Consider the following 18533-nt stretch of genomic DNA (forward strand, 5'->3'; position numbering starts at 1 on the left):
GAAACGAAATCAGTATGAGGATTTACGTTTCTTCTGAAACAGATTAGATTTGAACATATCCAACTTTTAACACTGATTACTAGGTCCATTCTGGTACTGATTCAAATTTCTGGAGTATTCTTATAATTGAAAGCTTCTTAGCTCTCCTCTTACCTGATGAAAACCAAGTTAAGCATGAAAAATGTAAAATCCACCCAAGCATAACCAGCACCTAGTTCCTAACCTTCATACCTCTTTAGCTAGTCTTCTTATGGCTACATTATAGACCTTGCTGCACTTTAGAAATGGTAAATTTCAACATCACACTCTGCCAATTATTAACAGAAGCTTCTTTGGGGCCTAAACTGTGGCAGGGAGCGAGGGCTGGAAACTTAAAAAAAAATCCAGACACAGATCTTTATAAAATTAATATGAATAGCTTTTGTAATAATTCTTCTTCTACTTAAAGCTTTATGAAAATATATCAAAATATTTGATTACTACTTCCTATCCCTTCAGTTTTTAAGTTTTCTTAGTCTAACTCTCCTACTTCATTAGATCCTTGATCCTTTCTACAAGTCTTTTTGTGATTTTATTTTTTTCCTTTTACTCACGACTTCTAAATTTTCAGGCACTGAGGTACTTTCCTGTAGACAGTGAAAATTGTTAAGCCTCTTTCATTTAATGTTTTAATTTCTGTGGCTTATTACAGCTGTGCTCTACATCTTCAACTGAGAACAACTGCCCAGTAATCCTATGTGCCCTTAATCAGCTCCCTCACTCTTTCAATCTATTATTCCAGATCCATACTCTTTCCTCAAAATTGCATCCTCATTCCTATATTTTCAAGAGGTGACATCAAGTTCTACTCCACTAAAAACCGAGAAGCCATTAAGTCTGAATTTCCTGAGCTTCTCTGCCAAAGCTACAAACTTAACTGTATCCACGTTCACCTTTTCCTTTTTCCATTTAGTCTCACAGTGCTCTTCATGTGCCAAACTAGGTGTCCCCTCCACCCTCATCTGGATCCTCGATACTAACCACTTCTGTGTATTTGAGGACCTAATGCACCAATTATTCCCTCCATTTCTTATCTTCACCTGTTTCTCTCTACTGGTACTCTTTCCCCAGCATATAAATATGCAATACTCTTTTTTCTCCAGCAAACAAATAAACCTCCCCACATCTTTTGATCCTCTCAGAGTTAAGTGATCCTGTTTTCTTTTCCTATATTACTCCTTCTAGAGATGTACCTCTATTAAAGCATTTTTCAGGATGCCCTGTAATCACTGATTTTTGACTATATGCCCCATTAGATCATTAGATTGTTGGCTTTTTGAAGCCTTAGTTACCTGTGTCCCTAGCACAACGCTTGGCATGTGGGAGGAAGTCATTAAATATCAGAAAATTGAATCAATTAATGTGTGGATATATCACATTCAAAAGAATTCCAGGTTAAAGATAATGCATAAAAATGCTCTATTTAAAAATTTGCAGTGTTATACTTTTGTGTGTAAGAATGACACATCACAGTTCCTCTGTGTTCTAAGGTGAAACACCTTGAAAGTGGATAGGATTAGAATTAGAATACAAAGGAAGACTTCTTTTGGTGACATGAATTAAAATTTCTAACTCAAGACTTCATTTTAAAGGAGTGAATTAATAATTAAATATGCTAAAATATATACATTACATAAATGTAGACTTTTCAAAATGCTTATTCTTAATTACTAACTTCAAAAGCAAATAATTTTACCTTGCCGTTGCCAAGATATAGTCATGACGTGGCGACCAGGAAACTGCTAATATTTCTTGTCTGTGACCTGCAAATACAACTACATGAAAAGTCTTGCAAGATATCCGAAAAATCAGAAGATAAAGTGCCAATAATTTTGCCTGATTCTGAAGAAAGTGAGGCTAAACACTCAATGTGAATAGATATGGTCATTTCTCAGATTTATAATAATTGACATTTCAATGCTAATGTGAAGTTTACAGGAGTAAACTTTTTGCTTTGGAAAAAACAGAGTTAAGTAAGTCTTTCTTTTTAAATACAGTAGTTTAGCCTATGGCAGTAAATCCATATAACTCAAGCTCAGTTACTGTAATAAAATATACAAGATAAACATTTTAAAGGATAAAAATGTTTCCCAATTTCTCATAAAGTTATGAGAAAATTACTTTAGTTCATGATTGTAGAAAAGCATTTATATAAAATGTTTTTTTTCTAGAAAGCACAGGTGATAAGTTCAAAGGGTAAGTGATTTCAATATTTTAATTCACTTTTACCTAACTGAACTATTCACATAAGACATTTCCATCTGCTCAGCTTATATTAATAGAAATTCATAATAATGTCAAAAATGCTACCCATCTCACCAACTTTTCTTAATATATTTGTTATATGTTTCTTTGAGATGACTAAAAATATATAAATTATATTCTATCTTTTCATTGTTTAGAATTAGACAATCTAATACTGATAAAAGTAGCAAGAATAATTTAAATACACCTTTACCAAAGAATTACTTCAATATATTTTTCTAAAATGTTTTTACTGAGAAAAAATGTACCTAAATATTAAGAACAATATTTACTCATTAGCCAGAATATTAAATAATACATGAGACAAATACACTGATGTGAGCTGCGTTAGTTTTTTTAAATGTAGAAATAACGCAAGGTTTTGAGTTAGAACTATTTTTCATATCATTTGAGCTTCCCCAATGACCACTGTTCACATAAATGTCTTTTCAGTGGTTCAGTTTTATAAGAATAATGCACGGAAGGATCTTTATTTCTCTGCTGACTTTTAACAACTAGCACAAAGTACATCAGTCATGTCACTTACAAAGAATACATTGTTAGTAACGTTTCTTTTTATTGAATTGTTTACTCAAAGTAGTTGCTGTTTGAAATAAAATAAAAATACCCTGTAGAATGTGAGAACAGGATCCAGACTTCAAGTCACAAAGTTGTACTTTAGGTCCTCTAGTACCAACTGTAAAAACAGAACCGGTTTAATTTTATCATAAGTTATCATCAAAAGGAAACAAGACATTATCATTAGTAATCATGACATTTTCACTGTATCATGCAGAAATATAAAGATATATGCTAAAAATACATTGTCATTTTTAATGTTTACATTTAGAAAAGTTATTTTAACTACAGTTATATTTTAGTAGTAAGAGACCTCTATTATTCAATTTATTTTTTATTCTGAAATAATTATAGATTTGCAAGCAGTTGCAAAGCTAGTATAAAGAGAACTGTGTACCCTTCACTAGGTTTCCCCAACAATTATGTGTGAGCTTACTAAAACACAGTATCAAACCCAGGAAATTTATATTGGTAAATGTGTACCTATGTATGTATAGTTCTACTCCATTTTATCACATCAAATCATTGTATTTTAAAAGCTTAGTTTTTCCAAGTTAATGATATACTTTCAATCACTAGTAACAGATTCACGGAAACTCTGGACACAGACTGAAAGGACCTCAAAGACAACTTAGTTCCTAGCTCTTCTTTACAGATAAAAGAGCTGACTGATATCCAGAGGTAGAGACTCACGTGATGCCACAGAAATAATGAATCACAGGGCCCAGATACCTGATACCAGAAAATCATTTTTTCTCCCTTATAATATGAAGATGTTTGTTGCAGTTGCTTTTATATAAATTGATGCTTAATTTGAATCACAATCTTAGAGAAAGAAATAATTTTCTTGTTTTATTGTGTCAAATTGGGAAAGCTGACAAATTTTATTCATGTAAAATCTCTGAAACTTCGGTGGTTTAAAAGGAACTCTTTAGAGGACAGAAATATGCTCTTATTCTCTGAACCCTGGCCACTAGCATAGTGCTTGCCTTGTACAATATCTGTTGAACTGAATATAAATAGTACATATATATATATAAAGAATTGTGATATTCCTGTGGGTTAAAATGTCTACATCAAAACTAAGTAGAAATAAAAAGGGAGAAAGTTTTCAATATTTCAAAAGACAAAAGAATACACTCACAAACCTGCTACCAAACAGTGCTTGGTGGAGACTGGAGACATATGATGACTATAAACTGTTTCCTCAAAATTAAATACATCTGCAGTCTGGTAATCAAAAGACATTAAAAAAGTATAAGGTTTAACTAAAAAAGCAATAAGATTTCTATTTACTTTTCCCTAAATTTATAGCTATTTTTAAATTGACTGTTAGCAATTCAACTTAAACATAGGAATGTAATACCCCAAAAAACCTTGTTAATTTGAAATCCTGTCATTTACAACATTCTTTTCCCTTCTATGAGAAAAAAATATGTTTTCCCAATAAATCCCACAAATTAAGAAAATACAAGCATGTGCCTCTCCATATTCCATATTCCTGGTGGGGAGAGAGCTCAGCATCTACATGGATGATGTAGTCAGCACTGCATCTCAGTTCCATTATAACCTGAGCTACCACACCCAGGACACTGTCACTACCTAGAATTGCCCCTTCTTTGAAATCATACATTTCAGTTGTCTATGACCACAGTCTTCTATAATTTTCAGCTTTTCCCCACCAAACTCTCAAGAAATCCAAATAAACTCTGGAACCCCTATCAGTTCCTTTCATCTACTTCTCTTCCTCTCCAGCTTGGATTTCAAAGTCCAATACCAATACCAAAGTCAACTGCCAATATCTGCAATTCCTTTGCTAATATCCTTCCATTTGTCAAGACTTCAACCCTGGGCGACTCCAAATGTCTGCCTTCTCTGTACTTATATCCAAATTGACCTACATTAGGGGTTGGCAAACTTTCTGTAAAAGTCAGATGGTAAATATTTTAGGCTTTCAGGACCAACTACTCATCTCTGTCACTGCAGTGTTAAAGCAGTCATAGACAATAAATGAACATATTGTAACTGCTCACCAGGTTCTTTCTGCCTGCTGCACAAACAAAACCAATTCACAAAGACCATGGCATTGCAGTAAAGAGTTTAACTGATGCAAGGCTGGCCGTGCCAAGTGGGAGATGGGATTTATTAACATTAATCGATCTCCTTGAAGTCTTGTCGGTTAGGGGTTTTTCAAAGGTAGTTTGAGGGAAGGGGTGGGAGTGGTTAGGCAATGAATGGGTGCTTGCTGTTGACTGGTTGAGGGTGCAACCATAAGGGTATGGGGAATGGCCCTCTTGTCCACTGAGCCACTTTTGGGTGGGGCCACAGGGGCAGTTGGTAGGTCCAGGTGGTGCCACTGGTGTCAGATATGAAAAAATCCTGAAAAGATATCTCAAAAGGCCAATCTCAGGTTCTGCAGTTGTGATGTTATATACAGGAGTAATTGGGGAAGTTATATATCTTGTGACCTCTGGAATAATGGCTGGCAATCATTTATGTCTCTTTATTTATTTATTTACCTATTTTTGAGACCAGGTTATGAGACTGGCTAATTTTTGTATTTTTGGTAGAGATGGGGTTTTGCCATGTTGCCCAGGCTGGTCTCGAACTCCTGGGCTCAAGCAATCCACCCTCCTTGGCCTCCCAAAGTGTTGGGATTACAGGTGTGAGCCACTGCTGAGCCTATATCTTAGCAGAATTCAGGCTCCTCTCCTCCTCCTAGTCTGGTGGTCTCTCATTAGCTTTACAAAGGTGGCTGAGTTTTTGGAGAAGGGCTATTATCATTTAAACTATAAAATGGCTGGGGGCATTGGCTCACTCCTGTAATCCCAGTACTTTGGGAGGCCAAGGTAGCTGAATCACTTGAGGTCAGGAGTATGAGACAAGCCTGGCCAACATGGTGAAACTCTACTTAAAATACAAAAATTAGCTGGTCATGGTGGCGGGCGCCTGTAACGCCAGCTATATGAGAGGCTGAGGAAGGAGAATCGCTTGAACCTGGGAGGCAGAGGTTGCAGTGAGCTAAGATCACGCCATTACACTCCAGCCTGGGCAACAGAGTGAACCTCTGTCTCAAAAATAAATAAATAAGTAAATAAAATTAAAAAATAGAGTATTAACTAAATGTCTTCCAAAGTTAGCTTGGCCAAAGTCCAGGAATAATTAAGGCAGCTTGAAGGCTAAAGGCAAGAGGGGGTGTTGGCTAGATCAGATCTCCCCTACTGCCACAATTTTCTCACTGATATAATTTTTGCAAAGGCAGCTTCAATATTTGTGTCTAAAACCTACTTTATTTACAAAAAAAGGCCATGAGCCAGACTTGCCCATGAGCCCAGAGTTGGCCAATCCCTTGCTCTACCCAGGTAAAAAATCTTACAATTAGGGCAGTGTGACATCACTATAAAAGAATATTCATTTCCTCTGGATTTCAGTAATGACTGCCAGTCCCACTATATTTCACTAGTATTCTTCTCTGCAGTATTCCTCAGCTATTTCAAATCTTCTCCACAAATATACCCACTCAGTCACAACAAGTAATCTGATCTTTTATTTCAAGGAGAAAATAGGAGGCACTCAATCAGAATTTCCTTAATGTCTTACCAACAAACCTACACATTTACTTCCACTTATCCTTTTTCCTTCTTCACTCCTGTTATCATAGAAACATGATTCCTCAACCCCGCCTTTTTTTTTTTTTTTTTTGAGATGGAGTCTTGCTCTCTTGCCCAGGCTGGAGTGCAGTGGCACAATCTCAGCTCATTGCAACCTCTGCCTCCTGGGTTCAAGTGATTCTCCTACCTCAGCCTCCCGAGCAGCTGGGACTACAGGTGCCCGCCACGATGCCCAGCTAATTTTTGTATTTTTAGTAGAGATGGAGTTTCACCATATTGGCCAGGCTGGTCTTCAGATTCCTCCCCATTTTTAATGTTAATCCCCCTACTTGTGTTCAGATTCCCTTCAGCACTGTCAGAAATCGCACCCTATAGATTATCTTCTGGGTATTTATAACCTCTGTCCCCACTGGCTCATTCCCAACAGCACTAAAAGTTCAAGTCTTTTTCATCTTAACACCCCTTCCCTAAGACAAAAACAAAGAGCCTTTTCACCCTACGTTCTCCCTAATCTTTCCTCCTCTTCAAATCCAAACTTTGGCTATCTCTAATTCCTTATCTCCCATGTATTTCTCAACTAATTGCAATCTTATTTTTATTGCACTACTCTAAATCATACTACTCTTCCAATATTACCAATAACCTCCTCATCTGATTTAATCTGTTCGTAGCATTCAACACAGCTGATTACTCCCATCTTCTTTAAAGCAATCTTTTACTGGCTTCCATTGTATCATATATTCCTGATTTTCCTTTCTCTCCTTGGCTACATCTTTTCATCACCTATAGCAGAGTTTGGTTTCCTTTTTCTGTCCTATTTATCTTTGTCTTCAAGGTTTTGTTCTATGCACCCCTTTCAATTGCCACTTGTATGTTATGGGTTAAGTATCCCTTATCCAAAGTAACTGGTACCAGAAATGTTTCAGATTTCAGATTTTTTTTGGTTTTGGAATGTTTGCATTATACTTACTGGTTGAGCATTCCAAATCTAGAACTCAAAAAAACTTCAAATTTTGAACTTCTGGATTAGGGACACTCAATATGTAGTGAGGCACAAATCTGTATACTCAGTGTAGACCTCACTCCTGAATTCTGGGTATGTATAGATCGATTCCTGGATTATCTTCATTTGGATTTCCCGTAAATCCCTCAAACTCAACAAATCAAAAATTGAACTCATGATTCCAACCCTTCCCTATCTTAGTAAATAACAATATAATCCACCCAATTGCCAAGCTAGAGAACCTGGGGTCATTCCTATATATATATATATATGTGCATATATATATATAAAAATATATTCCTATATATATAAAAATAATGGCTTTGTCAAGATAAAATTCACATATCATACACCTTGGAACCCATAAAAAGTATCACTAGTGATGCTGCAAGTGGTCCCAAGAAGCAGAGAAAAGTCATGACATTACAAGAACAGGCTGAACTGCTTGACATGTACCATAGATTGAGGTGTGCAGCTGTGGTTGCCCACCATTTCAAGATAAATGAGTCCAGCATAAGAACCATTGTAAAAAAAGAAAATTTGTGATGATGTCACTGCAGCTATGCCAGCAGATGTGAAAACCTTGTATGTTTTGTAAAATACCTTTGACCTCTTATTGAGAATCCAACTTTTATGGGGGTGCAGGATTGTTAAAAGAAAGGCATATCGATATATAGACTCTAATATGACTTTTAAAAAGCAAAGTCAATATAGTCATTATATGACAATGTGAAGCCAAAGGAAAGTGAAGGATCTAAAGCTGGAGAATTTAATGCCAGAAAAAGATGGTTTGATAATTTTGGAAAGAGGTTTGGCTTTAAAAAAGTCAAGATAATAGGATAAGAAGCTTCTGCCCACCAAAAGGCAACAGGTAAGTTTCCAGATATCATTAAGAAAATCATCGAGGACAAAGGATATCTGCCTGAACAGGTTTTAAATGTAGACAAAAATGCTCTATTCTGGAAAAAAAAAAAAAAATCCACAAAGGACTCTTATGATATGGACCCTTCGATGATATGGGCTCTGAAACTAAAGCAAATAGTGGAAGAAGGATCAGTACTGTAACAGAAACATTTTTAGAGAAATAAAGCAGAACACACAGAAATTACGACGTATTTCCATAGTTATACCAAGTGTGCCTGCCTTTCCTTCCAAATCTTCTTACACCTTTCGCCTCCCTACAGACAGCAAGGTCAACCCCTCCTCTTCCTGCTGCTTCTCCTCAGTCTACTCAATGTGAAGATGATGAGGATAAAGACCTTTATGATGATCCACTTCCACTGACTTAGTAAATATATTTTTCTTCCTCATGATTTTCTTAATAACATTTTCTTTTCTCTAGCTTACTTTATTGTAACAATACAGTATATAGGCCAGGCGTGGTGGCTCACGCCTGTAATCCCAGCACTTTGAGAGGTTGAGGTGGGTGGATCAACTGAGGTCAGGAGTTCAAGACCAGCCTGGCCAACATGGTGAAACCCTGTCTCTACTAAAAATACAAAAATTAGCCAGGCATGGTGGCACACGCCTGTTGTCCCAGCTACTTGGGAGGCTGGGGCAGGAGAATCACTTGAACCCAGGAGGCGGAGGTTGCAGTAAGCTGAGATCACGTCACTGCACTCATCACGTCACTGCACTCCAGCACAGGTGAACAGAGAGACTCTGTCTCGGAAAAAAAATAAATAATAATAATAAAATACAGTATATATTACATATAATATATAAAGTATGCGTTAATCAACTGTTTATATAATCTGGAAGACTACTAATTAACACTAGGCTATTAGTAGTTACCCTTTTGGGGGAATAAAAAATTATATATAGATTTTCAACTGTGATGGGAATCAGCTTCCCTAATCTCCACAGTATTATCATAAATATGTATTATCATAAATCAAATTATTGTCATGAACGGGTACATTTCTTGATTCTCCTGTTTCACTGTGTGGTGTGTGTTTTTCTTTTTTATTTATACCAATATCACATTGCCTTAACTAGTATAACTTTATAGCAAGTCTTGATAGCTGATAGTGAAGTCTTCCAACTTCACTCTTTTTCAAGAGTGCCCTGCCCTTTTGCATTTCCATGTGAATATTAGAATTAGCTAGTCAATTTTCAAAAAAGAAATCTTGTAAGAGTCTAATAGAAAATGCATTGATTCTATAGATCCGTTTGGGTAGAACTGATATTTTTACCACACTGAACCTTTTAATTCTTGAACATGGAATATCTCACAATTATTTAGGTCTTAATTTCTCTCAATAATGTTCTAAAGTTCTCTGTGTATTCAGAATAGTCTTGTATATTTTTCATTAAATATATTACTAGGTACATGACAATTTTTGATGCTATGGTAAACAATACTGGTTTTGAAATTTCATGGAATTCAGAAATATAATTTACCTTGTATCCAGAAAATTTACTAAATTTACTTATATTAATTCTAATACTTTGGCTATAGATTCTTTTGAATTTTCTACATTCATAATCACGTCTTCTGTGAATGACAGTTTAAATGCTTCCTGTCCAGTTTCTGTCCCTTTTATTTCCTTTGTTTGCTTTATTGCACTGACTAGGACATTCAGTACAATGTTGAACAGAGGAAATAACGGGGATAATGCAAAGGGAAAGCTTTCAACATTTTACCACCAAATATAATGGTTGCTTTAGATTTTTTAAAAAAATAGATACTTTTTATCAAATTAAGGAATTTCTCTTCCATTCCTAGTATGCAGAGAATTTTTTTTTTTCTGTCTTTTTAAAAATTATACTTTTAATTTCTAGGGTACATGTGCACAATGTGCAGGTTTGTTACATAGGTATACATGTGCCATGTTTGCTTGCTGCATCCATTAACTTATTTCTCCTAATGCTATCCCTCCCCCGTCCCCCGCCCCACGACAGGCCCCGGTGTGTGATGTTCCCCTCCCTGTGTCCCAGTGTTGTCATTGTTCAATTCCCACCTATGAGTGAGAACATGCGGTGTTTGGTTTTCTGTCCTTGTGACGGTTGACTGAAAATCATGGTTTCCAGCTTTATCCATGTCCCGGCAAATGACATGAACTCATCTTTTTTTATGGCTGCATAGTATTCCGTGGTGTATATGTGCCACATTTTCTAAATCCAGTCTGTCATCGATGGACATCTGGGTTGGATCCAAGTTTTTGCTATTGTAAATAGTGCCACGATAAACATATGTGTGCATGTGTCTCTACAGTAGAATGATTTATAATCCTTTGGGTATATACCCAGTAATGGGATGGCTGGGTCAAATGGTATTTCTAGTTCTAGATCCTTGAGGAATTGCCACACTGTATTCCACAATGGTTGAACTAGTTTACACTCCCACCAACAGTGTAAAAGCGTTCCTGTTTCTCCACATCCTCTCCAGCATCTGTTTGTCTGGACTTTTTAATAAGGCCTTCTAACTGGTGTGAGATGGTATCTCATTGTGGTTTTGATTTGCATTTCTCTGATGGTGAGTGATGATGAGATTTTTTCATGTGTCTGTTGGCTGTATGAATGTCTTCTTTTGAGAAATGTCTGTTCATATCCTTTGCCCACTTTTTGATGGGGTTGTTGTTTTTTTTCTTGTAAATTTGTTTAAGTTCTTTGTAGATTCTGGATATTAGCCCTTTGTCAGATGGGTAGATTGCAAAAATTTTCTCCCATTCTGTAGGTTGCCTGTTCACTCTGATGGTAGTTTCTTCTGCTGTGCAGAAGCTCTTTAGTTTAATTAGATCCCATTTGTCAATTTTGACTTTTGTTGCCATTGCTCTTGATGTTTTAGACATGAAGTCCTTGCCCATGTGTATGTCCTGAATGGTATTGCCTAGGTTTTCTTCTAGGTTTTTTATGGTTTTAAGTCTAACATTTATGTCTTTAATCCATCTTGAATTAATTTTTGTATAAGGTGTAAGGAAGGGATCCAGTTTCAGCTTTCTACATATGGCTAGCCAGTTTCCCCAGCACCATTTATTAAATAGGGAATCCTTTCCCCATTTCTTGTTTTTGTGAGGTTTGTCAAAGATCAGATGGTTGTAGATGTGTGGTGTTACTTCTGAGGCCTCTGTTCTGCTCCATTGGTCTATATCTCTGTTTTGGTACCAGTACCATACCAAACAGTAACCAAAACAAGTTACTGTAGCCTTGTAGTATAGTTTGAAGTCAGGTAGTGTGATACCTCCAGCTTTGTTCTTTTGGCTTAGGATTGTCTTGGCAATGCAGGTTCTTTTTTGGTTCCATATGAAATTTAAAGTAGTTTTTACCAATTCTGTGAAGAAACTCATTGGTAGCTTAAGGGGGATGCACTGAATCTATAAATCACCTTGGGCAGTATGGCCATTTTCACAATATTGATTCTTCCTGTCCATAAGCATGGAATGTTCTTCCATTTGTTTGTGTCCTCTTTTATTTCGTTGAGCAGTGGTTTGTAGTTCCCCTTGAAGAGGTCCTTCACATCCTTTGTAAGTTGGATTCCTAGGTATTTCATTCTCTTTGTAGCAATTGTGAATGGAGTTTACTCATATTTGGCTCTCTGTTTGTTATTGGTATATAGGAATGCTTGTGATTTTTGCATATTGATTTTGTATCCTGAGACTTTGATGAAGTTGCTTATCAGCTTAAGGAGATTTTTGGCTCAGATGATGGGGTTTTCTTAATATATAATCATGTCATCTGCAAACAGGGACAACTTGACTTCTTGTTTTCCTAGTTGAATACGCTTTATCTCTTTGTCTTGCCTGATTGCCCTGGCCAGAACTTCCAACACTATGTTAAACAGGAGTGGTGAAAGAGGGCATCCCTGTCTTGTGCCAGTTTTGAAAGGGAATGCTTCCACTTTTTGCCCATTCAGTATGATATTGGCTGTGGATTTGTCATAAACAGCTCTTATTATTTTGAGATACATCCCATCAATACTGAAGTTATTGAGAGTTCTTAGCATGAAGGGCTGTTGAATTTTGTTGAAGGCCTTTTTGGCATCTATTAAGGTAATCATGTGGTTTTTGTCGTTGGTTCTGTTTATGTGATGGATTATGTTTATTGATTTGTGTATGTTGAACCAGCCTTGCATCCCAGGGATGAAACCAACTTGATCATGGTGGCTAAACTTTTGATGTGCTGCTGGATTTGGTTTGCCAATATTTTATTGATAATTTTCGGATCGATGTTCATCAGGGATATTGGTCTAAAATTCTTTTTTTGTTGTGTCTCTGCCAGGCTTTGGTATCAGGATGATGCTGGCCTGATAAAATGAGTTAGGGAGGATTCCCTCTTTTTCTATCGATTGGAATAGTTTCAGAAAGAATGGTACCAGCTCCTCTTTGTACCTCTGGTAGAATTCAACTGTGAATCTGTCTGGTCCCGGACTTTTTTTGGTTGGTAGGGTATTAATTATTGCCTCAATTTCAGAACCTGTTATTGGTCTATTCAGAGATTCACCTTCTTCCTGGTTTAGTCTTGGGAGGGTGTATGTGTCCAGGAATGTATCCATTTCTTCTAGGTTTTCTAGTTTATTTGCATAGAGGTGTTTATAGTATTCTCTGATGGTAGTTTGTATTTCTGTGGGATTGGTGGTGATATTCCCTTTATCATTTTTTATTGTGTCTATTTGATTCTCCTCCCTTTTCTTCTTTATTTGTCTTGCTAGCAGTCTATTAATTTTGTTGATCTTTTCAAAAAACCAGCTCCTGGATTCAATGACTTATTGAAGAGTTTTTTGTGTCTCTATCTCCTTCGGTTCTGCTCTGATCTTAGTTATTTCTTGCCTTCGGCTAACTTTTGAATTTGTTTGCTCTTGCTTCTCTAGTTCTTTTAATTGTGATGTTAAGGTGTCGATTTTAGATCCTTCCTGCTTTCTCTTTGGGCATTTAGTGCTATACATTTCCCTTGACACACTCCTTTAAATGTGTCCCAGAGATTCTGGTACATTGTGTCCTTGTTCTCATTGGTTTCAAAGAACATCTTTATTTCTGCCTTCATTTCGTTATTTACCCAATAGTCATTCAGGAGTAGGTTGTTCAGTTCCCATGCAGTCATGCAGTTTTGAGTGAGTTTCTTAATCCTGAGTTCTAATTTGATTGCACGGTGGTGTGAGAGACAGTTTGTTGTGATTTCTGTTCTTTTACATTTGCTGAGGAGTGCTTTACTTCCAACTACGTGGTCAATTTTGAAATAAGTGCGATGTGGTGCTGAGAAGAATGTAGTATATTCTGTTCATTTGGGTTGGAGAGTTCTGTAGATGTCTATTAGGTCTGCTTGGTGCAGAGCTGAGTTCCAGTTCTCAATATCCTTGTTAACCTTCTGTCTCGTTGATCTGTCTAATATTGACAGTGGGGTGCTATAGTCTCCCATTATTATTGTGTGGAAGTCTAAGTCTCTTTGTAAGTGTCTAAGGACTTGCTTTATGAATCTGGGTGCTCCTGTATTGGGTGCATATATATTTAGGATAGTTAGGGCTTCTTGTTGAATGCATCCCTTTACCATCATGTAATGGCCTTCTTTGTCTCTTTTGATCTTTGTTGTTTTAAAGTCTGTTTTATCAGAGACCAGGATTGAAACCCCCACAGTTTTTTCCTTACCATTTGTTTGGTACATCTTCCTCCATTCCTTTATTTTGACCCTATGTGTGTCAGTATGCAGAGAATTTTAAAAAATGAGGATGGGCACAGTGGCTCATGCTTGTAATCCCAACACTTTTAGAGGCCAAGGTGGGAGCACCATTTGAGGCCAGATTTTGACACCAGCCTGGGCAAGACAGAGAGACACTGTCTCTACAAAAAGTTAAAAAATTAGCCGGAGATGGTGGTGCACACCTGTAGCCTTCACTACTTGGGAGCCTGAGCTGGGAGGATCTCTTGAGCCCAGGAGTTTGAGGTTATAGTGAGCTATAATTGTGCCACTGCACTTTAGTTGGGGCAACAGAGCAAGACTCTTGTCTCTTAAAAAAAAAAAGGATATTGACTTTTATTTCAAAATTTTCATATCTATTGAGATGACTAACATGTAGTTTTTCCCCTTCATTCTATTAACAGGATGAATTACATTAGCTGATTTATAGATGTTAAAACAACCTTGTTTCTGTTCACTCATGATATATTATTATTTTTGTATGTTGCTAGATTCTACACATTAACAGTTGATTTAGGATTTTTGTATTTACATTTATAAGAGACGCTGGCCTGTAATTTTCCAAATAATGTCCTTGTAAATTTTGAAATCATGGATATGCTGGCCCCATAAAAAAAGTTTACAAATGTTTCTTTTTTTCCTCTTGAAGCATCTGTATAAGATTGGTATTATCTCTTTTATAAGTGTTTAGAATAATTTACTGGTAAAGGCATCTAGGCCTGGAGATGTCAGTCTTCTTCTACTGCCTGTTTTTCCTCCTAAGCTCATTTGTTGGTAAGCTTGGAAGTTTCTGATAGAGTGCTAGAAATTACATAGAAAAAATTGGGAGAGGTTCTGTATCATGTTATCCTCCTCCAGAGAAGATCCAGTCTCTCTTTGGCAGGTAGGAGAGGGAAGATCATATCAATTCAAACATAAAGCTTGTCTGCTATCGTAGAGTTCTGTAATAATTTTCTATCAATGCAGTAAGGAATTACCACATACTTAGTAATTTATAACACAGATTTATTATCTGTAATAAATCTGTTCTACAGGTTAACATTCTCACATAGGTCTCAATGGACTATAATCAAGGTGTTGACAGGGCTTCATTCCTTTTTTGGAGGCTCTAGGAGAGAACACTTTTTCCATCTTCTACAGATCACACACATTTCTTGGCTTGTGATCCCCTTTATCCATCTTCAAAGCCAGCAATTTTACATTTTTCTGGCCATTCTCCCAGTCAAATTTACCCCATCTCCTTCTACCTCCCATTTCCATTTTTTAAGACTCTCATGATTATGTTGGGCCCACCAGGATAATTCAGTATTATCTTCCAGTCTTCAGGTCAGGTGATTGGCAACCTTAATTCCCCTTTGCATGTTCTAGAGATTAGCACACAGACATGTGGGAGCGGGACATGATGCTGCTTACCACAGGCTCCATCTACCTCCTATTTGTACCCATTATTAGAATATACCCCTCTAGGTGCCCTAAGAGCCTGGGTGTTTTCCTAGGCCCTGTTCTACTTAGGAAGTACTGCACTGCAATTCTTCTCTCCAGTACCATGTGACTGGGGAAAACTGCTGTTTTTCAAATGTCTTCTGCTTCATTTCTTAGTCTATGGTCTCGCATAGCTTGGTTAGTGAATACCTCAATGACAAAACCAGTGCAAGATGTCAGGCTGATTTCTCTGCATCTCTCTTCTTTCTGTGATCTTGATCCTTTAATTTCTGGCTGTCTTGGCAGCCCACATTCCAATTTCTGTCTCTCTAGCTGTATGAAATGGACTAAAGTCCCACTCATTTATCTGCCTCTTAGAAGCTATCCAATGTGTGTCTTCTCAGTCTCTTGCCCTACATTAATGACAAATGTCCAAAGAGAAAAACAGTGTGTGGAAAGTTGAATGCATTTCTGTAAGTGTTCTCTCTAGGATCTAATTCTCAATTCCTAGATTTCTTGGCAGCTTTCTAAAACCCTCAACTAGATGTTTGTTTATGCTTTATCTAGCTTTTCTCAATGGAGGTGCTGGTTTGGCTACAAGATACTCCATTATAGTCAGAAGTGAAAACTCATGACATTCATTTAATTGTTAAAATACATTCTCATTTTCAATGACATGTATTTTAATAAATACACTTTGCTATGAAAATAAATCTGAAATAATAGGATTATTCTAATGTAGTAAGGTCAAAAAATCACATCTATTTAGTTTGAATTACTAGAATGGTATTAAATTGGAATTTATATACACAACACTGTTTTGTTTTGCTGACTAGAATCACAATACACTTCATGATTTTATTACTTATTAATATGTAGCCAGTTACATACATTGTTAGTCATCCTTAAAGCATTTACTCAGCAGTTACTGTACATAGCACTGAATTTAGTAATGTATAAGACATAGTACTTTCTTTGGGGAAGTAACAATATAGAACAACAAATAAGACAAACAAGTATGAAAATGATATTATAAAGTAGTATGAGAGTGTGTTGAAATAAGAATACAGAAAACAGTGCTATAAAGTAAAATAATGGTTAATATGTACTCTGGAAGCTGAAATCACTAAACTGCATGATAGCACTAAAAGGGACCTTAGACACCATCTAGTCTGACACTTTAATTTTATAGCTGAAGAGACATTTGCTAACAAATTAAATGACTTATCTAAAGCAACAAATCTCATAAGTGGCAGAATGGAACTAGAACTCTGGCATCTGCAGTCTTGGCTCAATGTAATTGTAAAAAAAGGATGTGACCTTAAGAGAAGGGAAAAGTTGCAAGGGAAAGGGATGTGAGGCAGGGAATACAACAGATTCAAAGTATGATCAATTCAGTTGCAGCAAAGCATTTGTGTTGAAAACTGGTAGAATGTAGGATTGAAGGAAAAAGGGCTGATGTTATGAAGAAATTAGAATGCTAGGCTGAGTTTAGATAATGGGAATCCCTAGAGGGTTTGGACAGTGACATGATGAAACTGCTTTATAATAAGATTAACTCTGGGGTAGAACTTAGTGTAGAAAATGTAGAAGGAAGGTAAGGCAGTGATTTTAGTAGTCTGGATGTGCAGTAAAGGCAAGGGAAATAGAAAAGAGAGAAGAGAGAGTTCGAAGAAAGAATTGCTAAGATTTTATGACTAAATTTAATGAGATGTGATCATGTTCAGTTTGGAACATGTTAAGTTTGAAGGGGTGACACTACATTTAAGTATAGAGGTACTGTAAAAAAGTAGAGAAATATCAGAGTAGAGCTCAGAGAAAAGATTAGTACTCAGAATGTAAATCTGACCAAATATCACACAAACTATTATCCACTGCCTGCCTTTACTAAGTAACAGTATTAACAGCTTTTTCTTTCAAGTTTTTAGATCAATCAAAGATAAATCCAATTTTCTACTTTAGATTACTAGATCATTCTAGTTTTCACAAAGGGATAATAATATTAGCTAATAGTTTTTGAGCATTTACTATATGGTATGTTCTGTACTAGGTACTTCACATATATTGGCTCATTTAATCCTCACAACCATACTATAATCATTATTCCCATTTACAGATGAGAAAGACACACAGAGGTTTGGACATCTGCACAATGTCATACAGCTGGTCAGTAGCACAGCCAGGATATGAACTCAAGCAGTCTAGCTCTTCTTAACCACTGTACTGCTTTCACATTTAACATATATGACATCTCAGCAAATAACATACTAAAATGGTTTAGGATTAAATTCTCCTTCATCCTACAAAGCAATCTGCAAATGTTTTAATGTACTTACTTGTAATGTATTTGTATCCCATACCTTCAGAGTTTTATCAAATGAGCTTGATGTGAACATGCCAGTGTCATGAGGATACCACTGTACCGTCTCCACACTGTATCTGTGAACATCAGGATGATCTCTACAAAACAGCAATCAAAATTTACAGATAACTGACTTATGTGAGTTTCAAAACTGGTACTATATTAAGAACAAGCAGTAGTCTCAGGTAGGATGATAGGAATGGTCAAACTGAGATCACATGCCTGTGTCCTGGCTGTGTAGAAGGCGAGAATCAATGTCCAGGCATCTCTAATTTTAGGCTCCCATAGTGTGACGTAGAGGCATGCCTCCTACTAAGGGTCATAATATGAGAGATTCTCTGTTTCTGTACTATATATAGCCTGGAGGGATCAACCAACTACAATGGACTTCTTTCATCTTGGAAGAGTGATTTGGTCTTACTGGAAGAGACAGCTGTTTTGGTTTTGGATTTGCTTTCCCAAAGTCTCTTTTCTAAAGCACTACTATTCTTAGAATTACTGAATGCCTCACACACCTCCATGGTATTCCATACAATATTGCTTCTTATCAAGGAATTTACTCTATGACAAAAGAATGCAACTGGTGAAGGGCCATGAGATTCACATCTTATGTAACCCACCAGCCACAATAACATAACATGTT

General features: G+C 36.5%; 1 protein-coding gene across 15 annotated transcripts in view; it reads right to left on the minus strand.

The window, feature by feature from the left end:
* The window catches only part of ERCC8 (ERCC excision repair 8, CSA ubiquitin ligase complex subunit), an 88782-nt gene that overhangs the window by 36277 nt on the left and 33972 nt on the right, over window positions 1-18533 (minus strand). For 10 of the 15 annotated variants that reach the window (XM_073993480.1, XM_073993481.1, XM_073993479.1 and 7 more), the window contains 4 exons: window positions 17865-17988; window positions 4011-4092; window positions 2912-2980; window positions 1736-1802 (listed from right to left, as the gene is read on the minus strand). In XM_073993480.1, coding sequence (XP_073849581.1) covers window positions 1736-1802; window positions 2912-2980; window positions 4011-4092; window positions 17865-17988 — 342 coding nt within the window. The remainder of the gene's footprint in view (window positions 1-1735; window positions 1803-2911; window positions 2981-4010; window positions 4093-17864; window positions 17989-18533) is intronic. The other 5 variants (XM_073993486.1, XM_073993485.1, XM_073993484.1 and 2 more) reach the window with 1 other exon arrangement.

Source organism: Macaca fascicularis, chromosome 6 (assembly GCF_037993035.2).
Source record: "Macaca fascicularis isolate 582-1 chromosome 6, T2T-MFA8v1.1".
Lineage (NCBI taxonomy): Eukaryota > Metazoa > Chordata > Mammalia > Primates > Cercopithecidae > Macaca > Macaca fascicularis.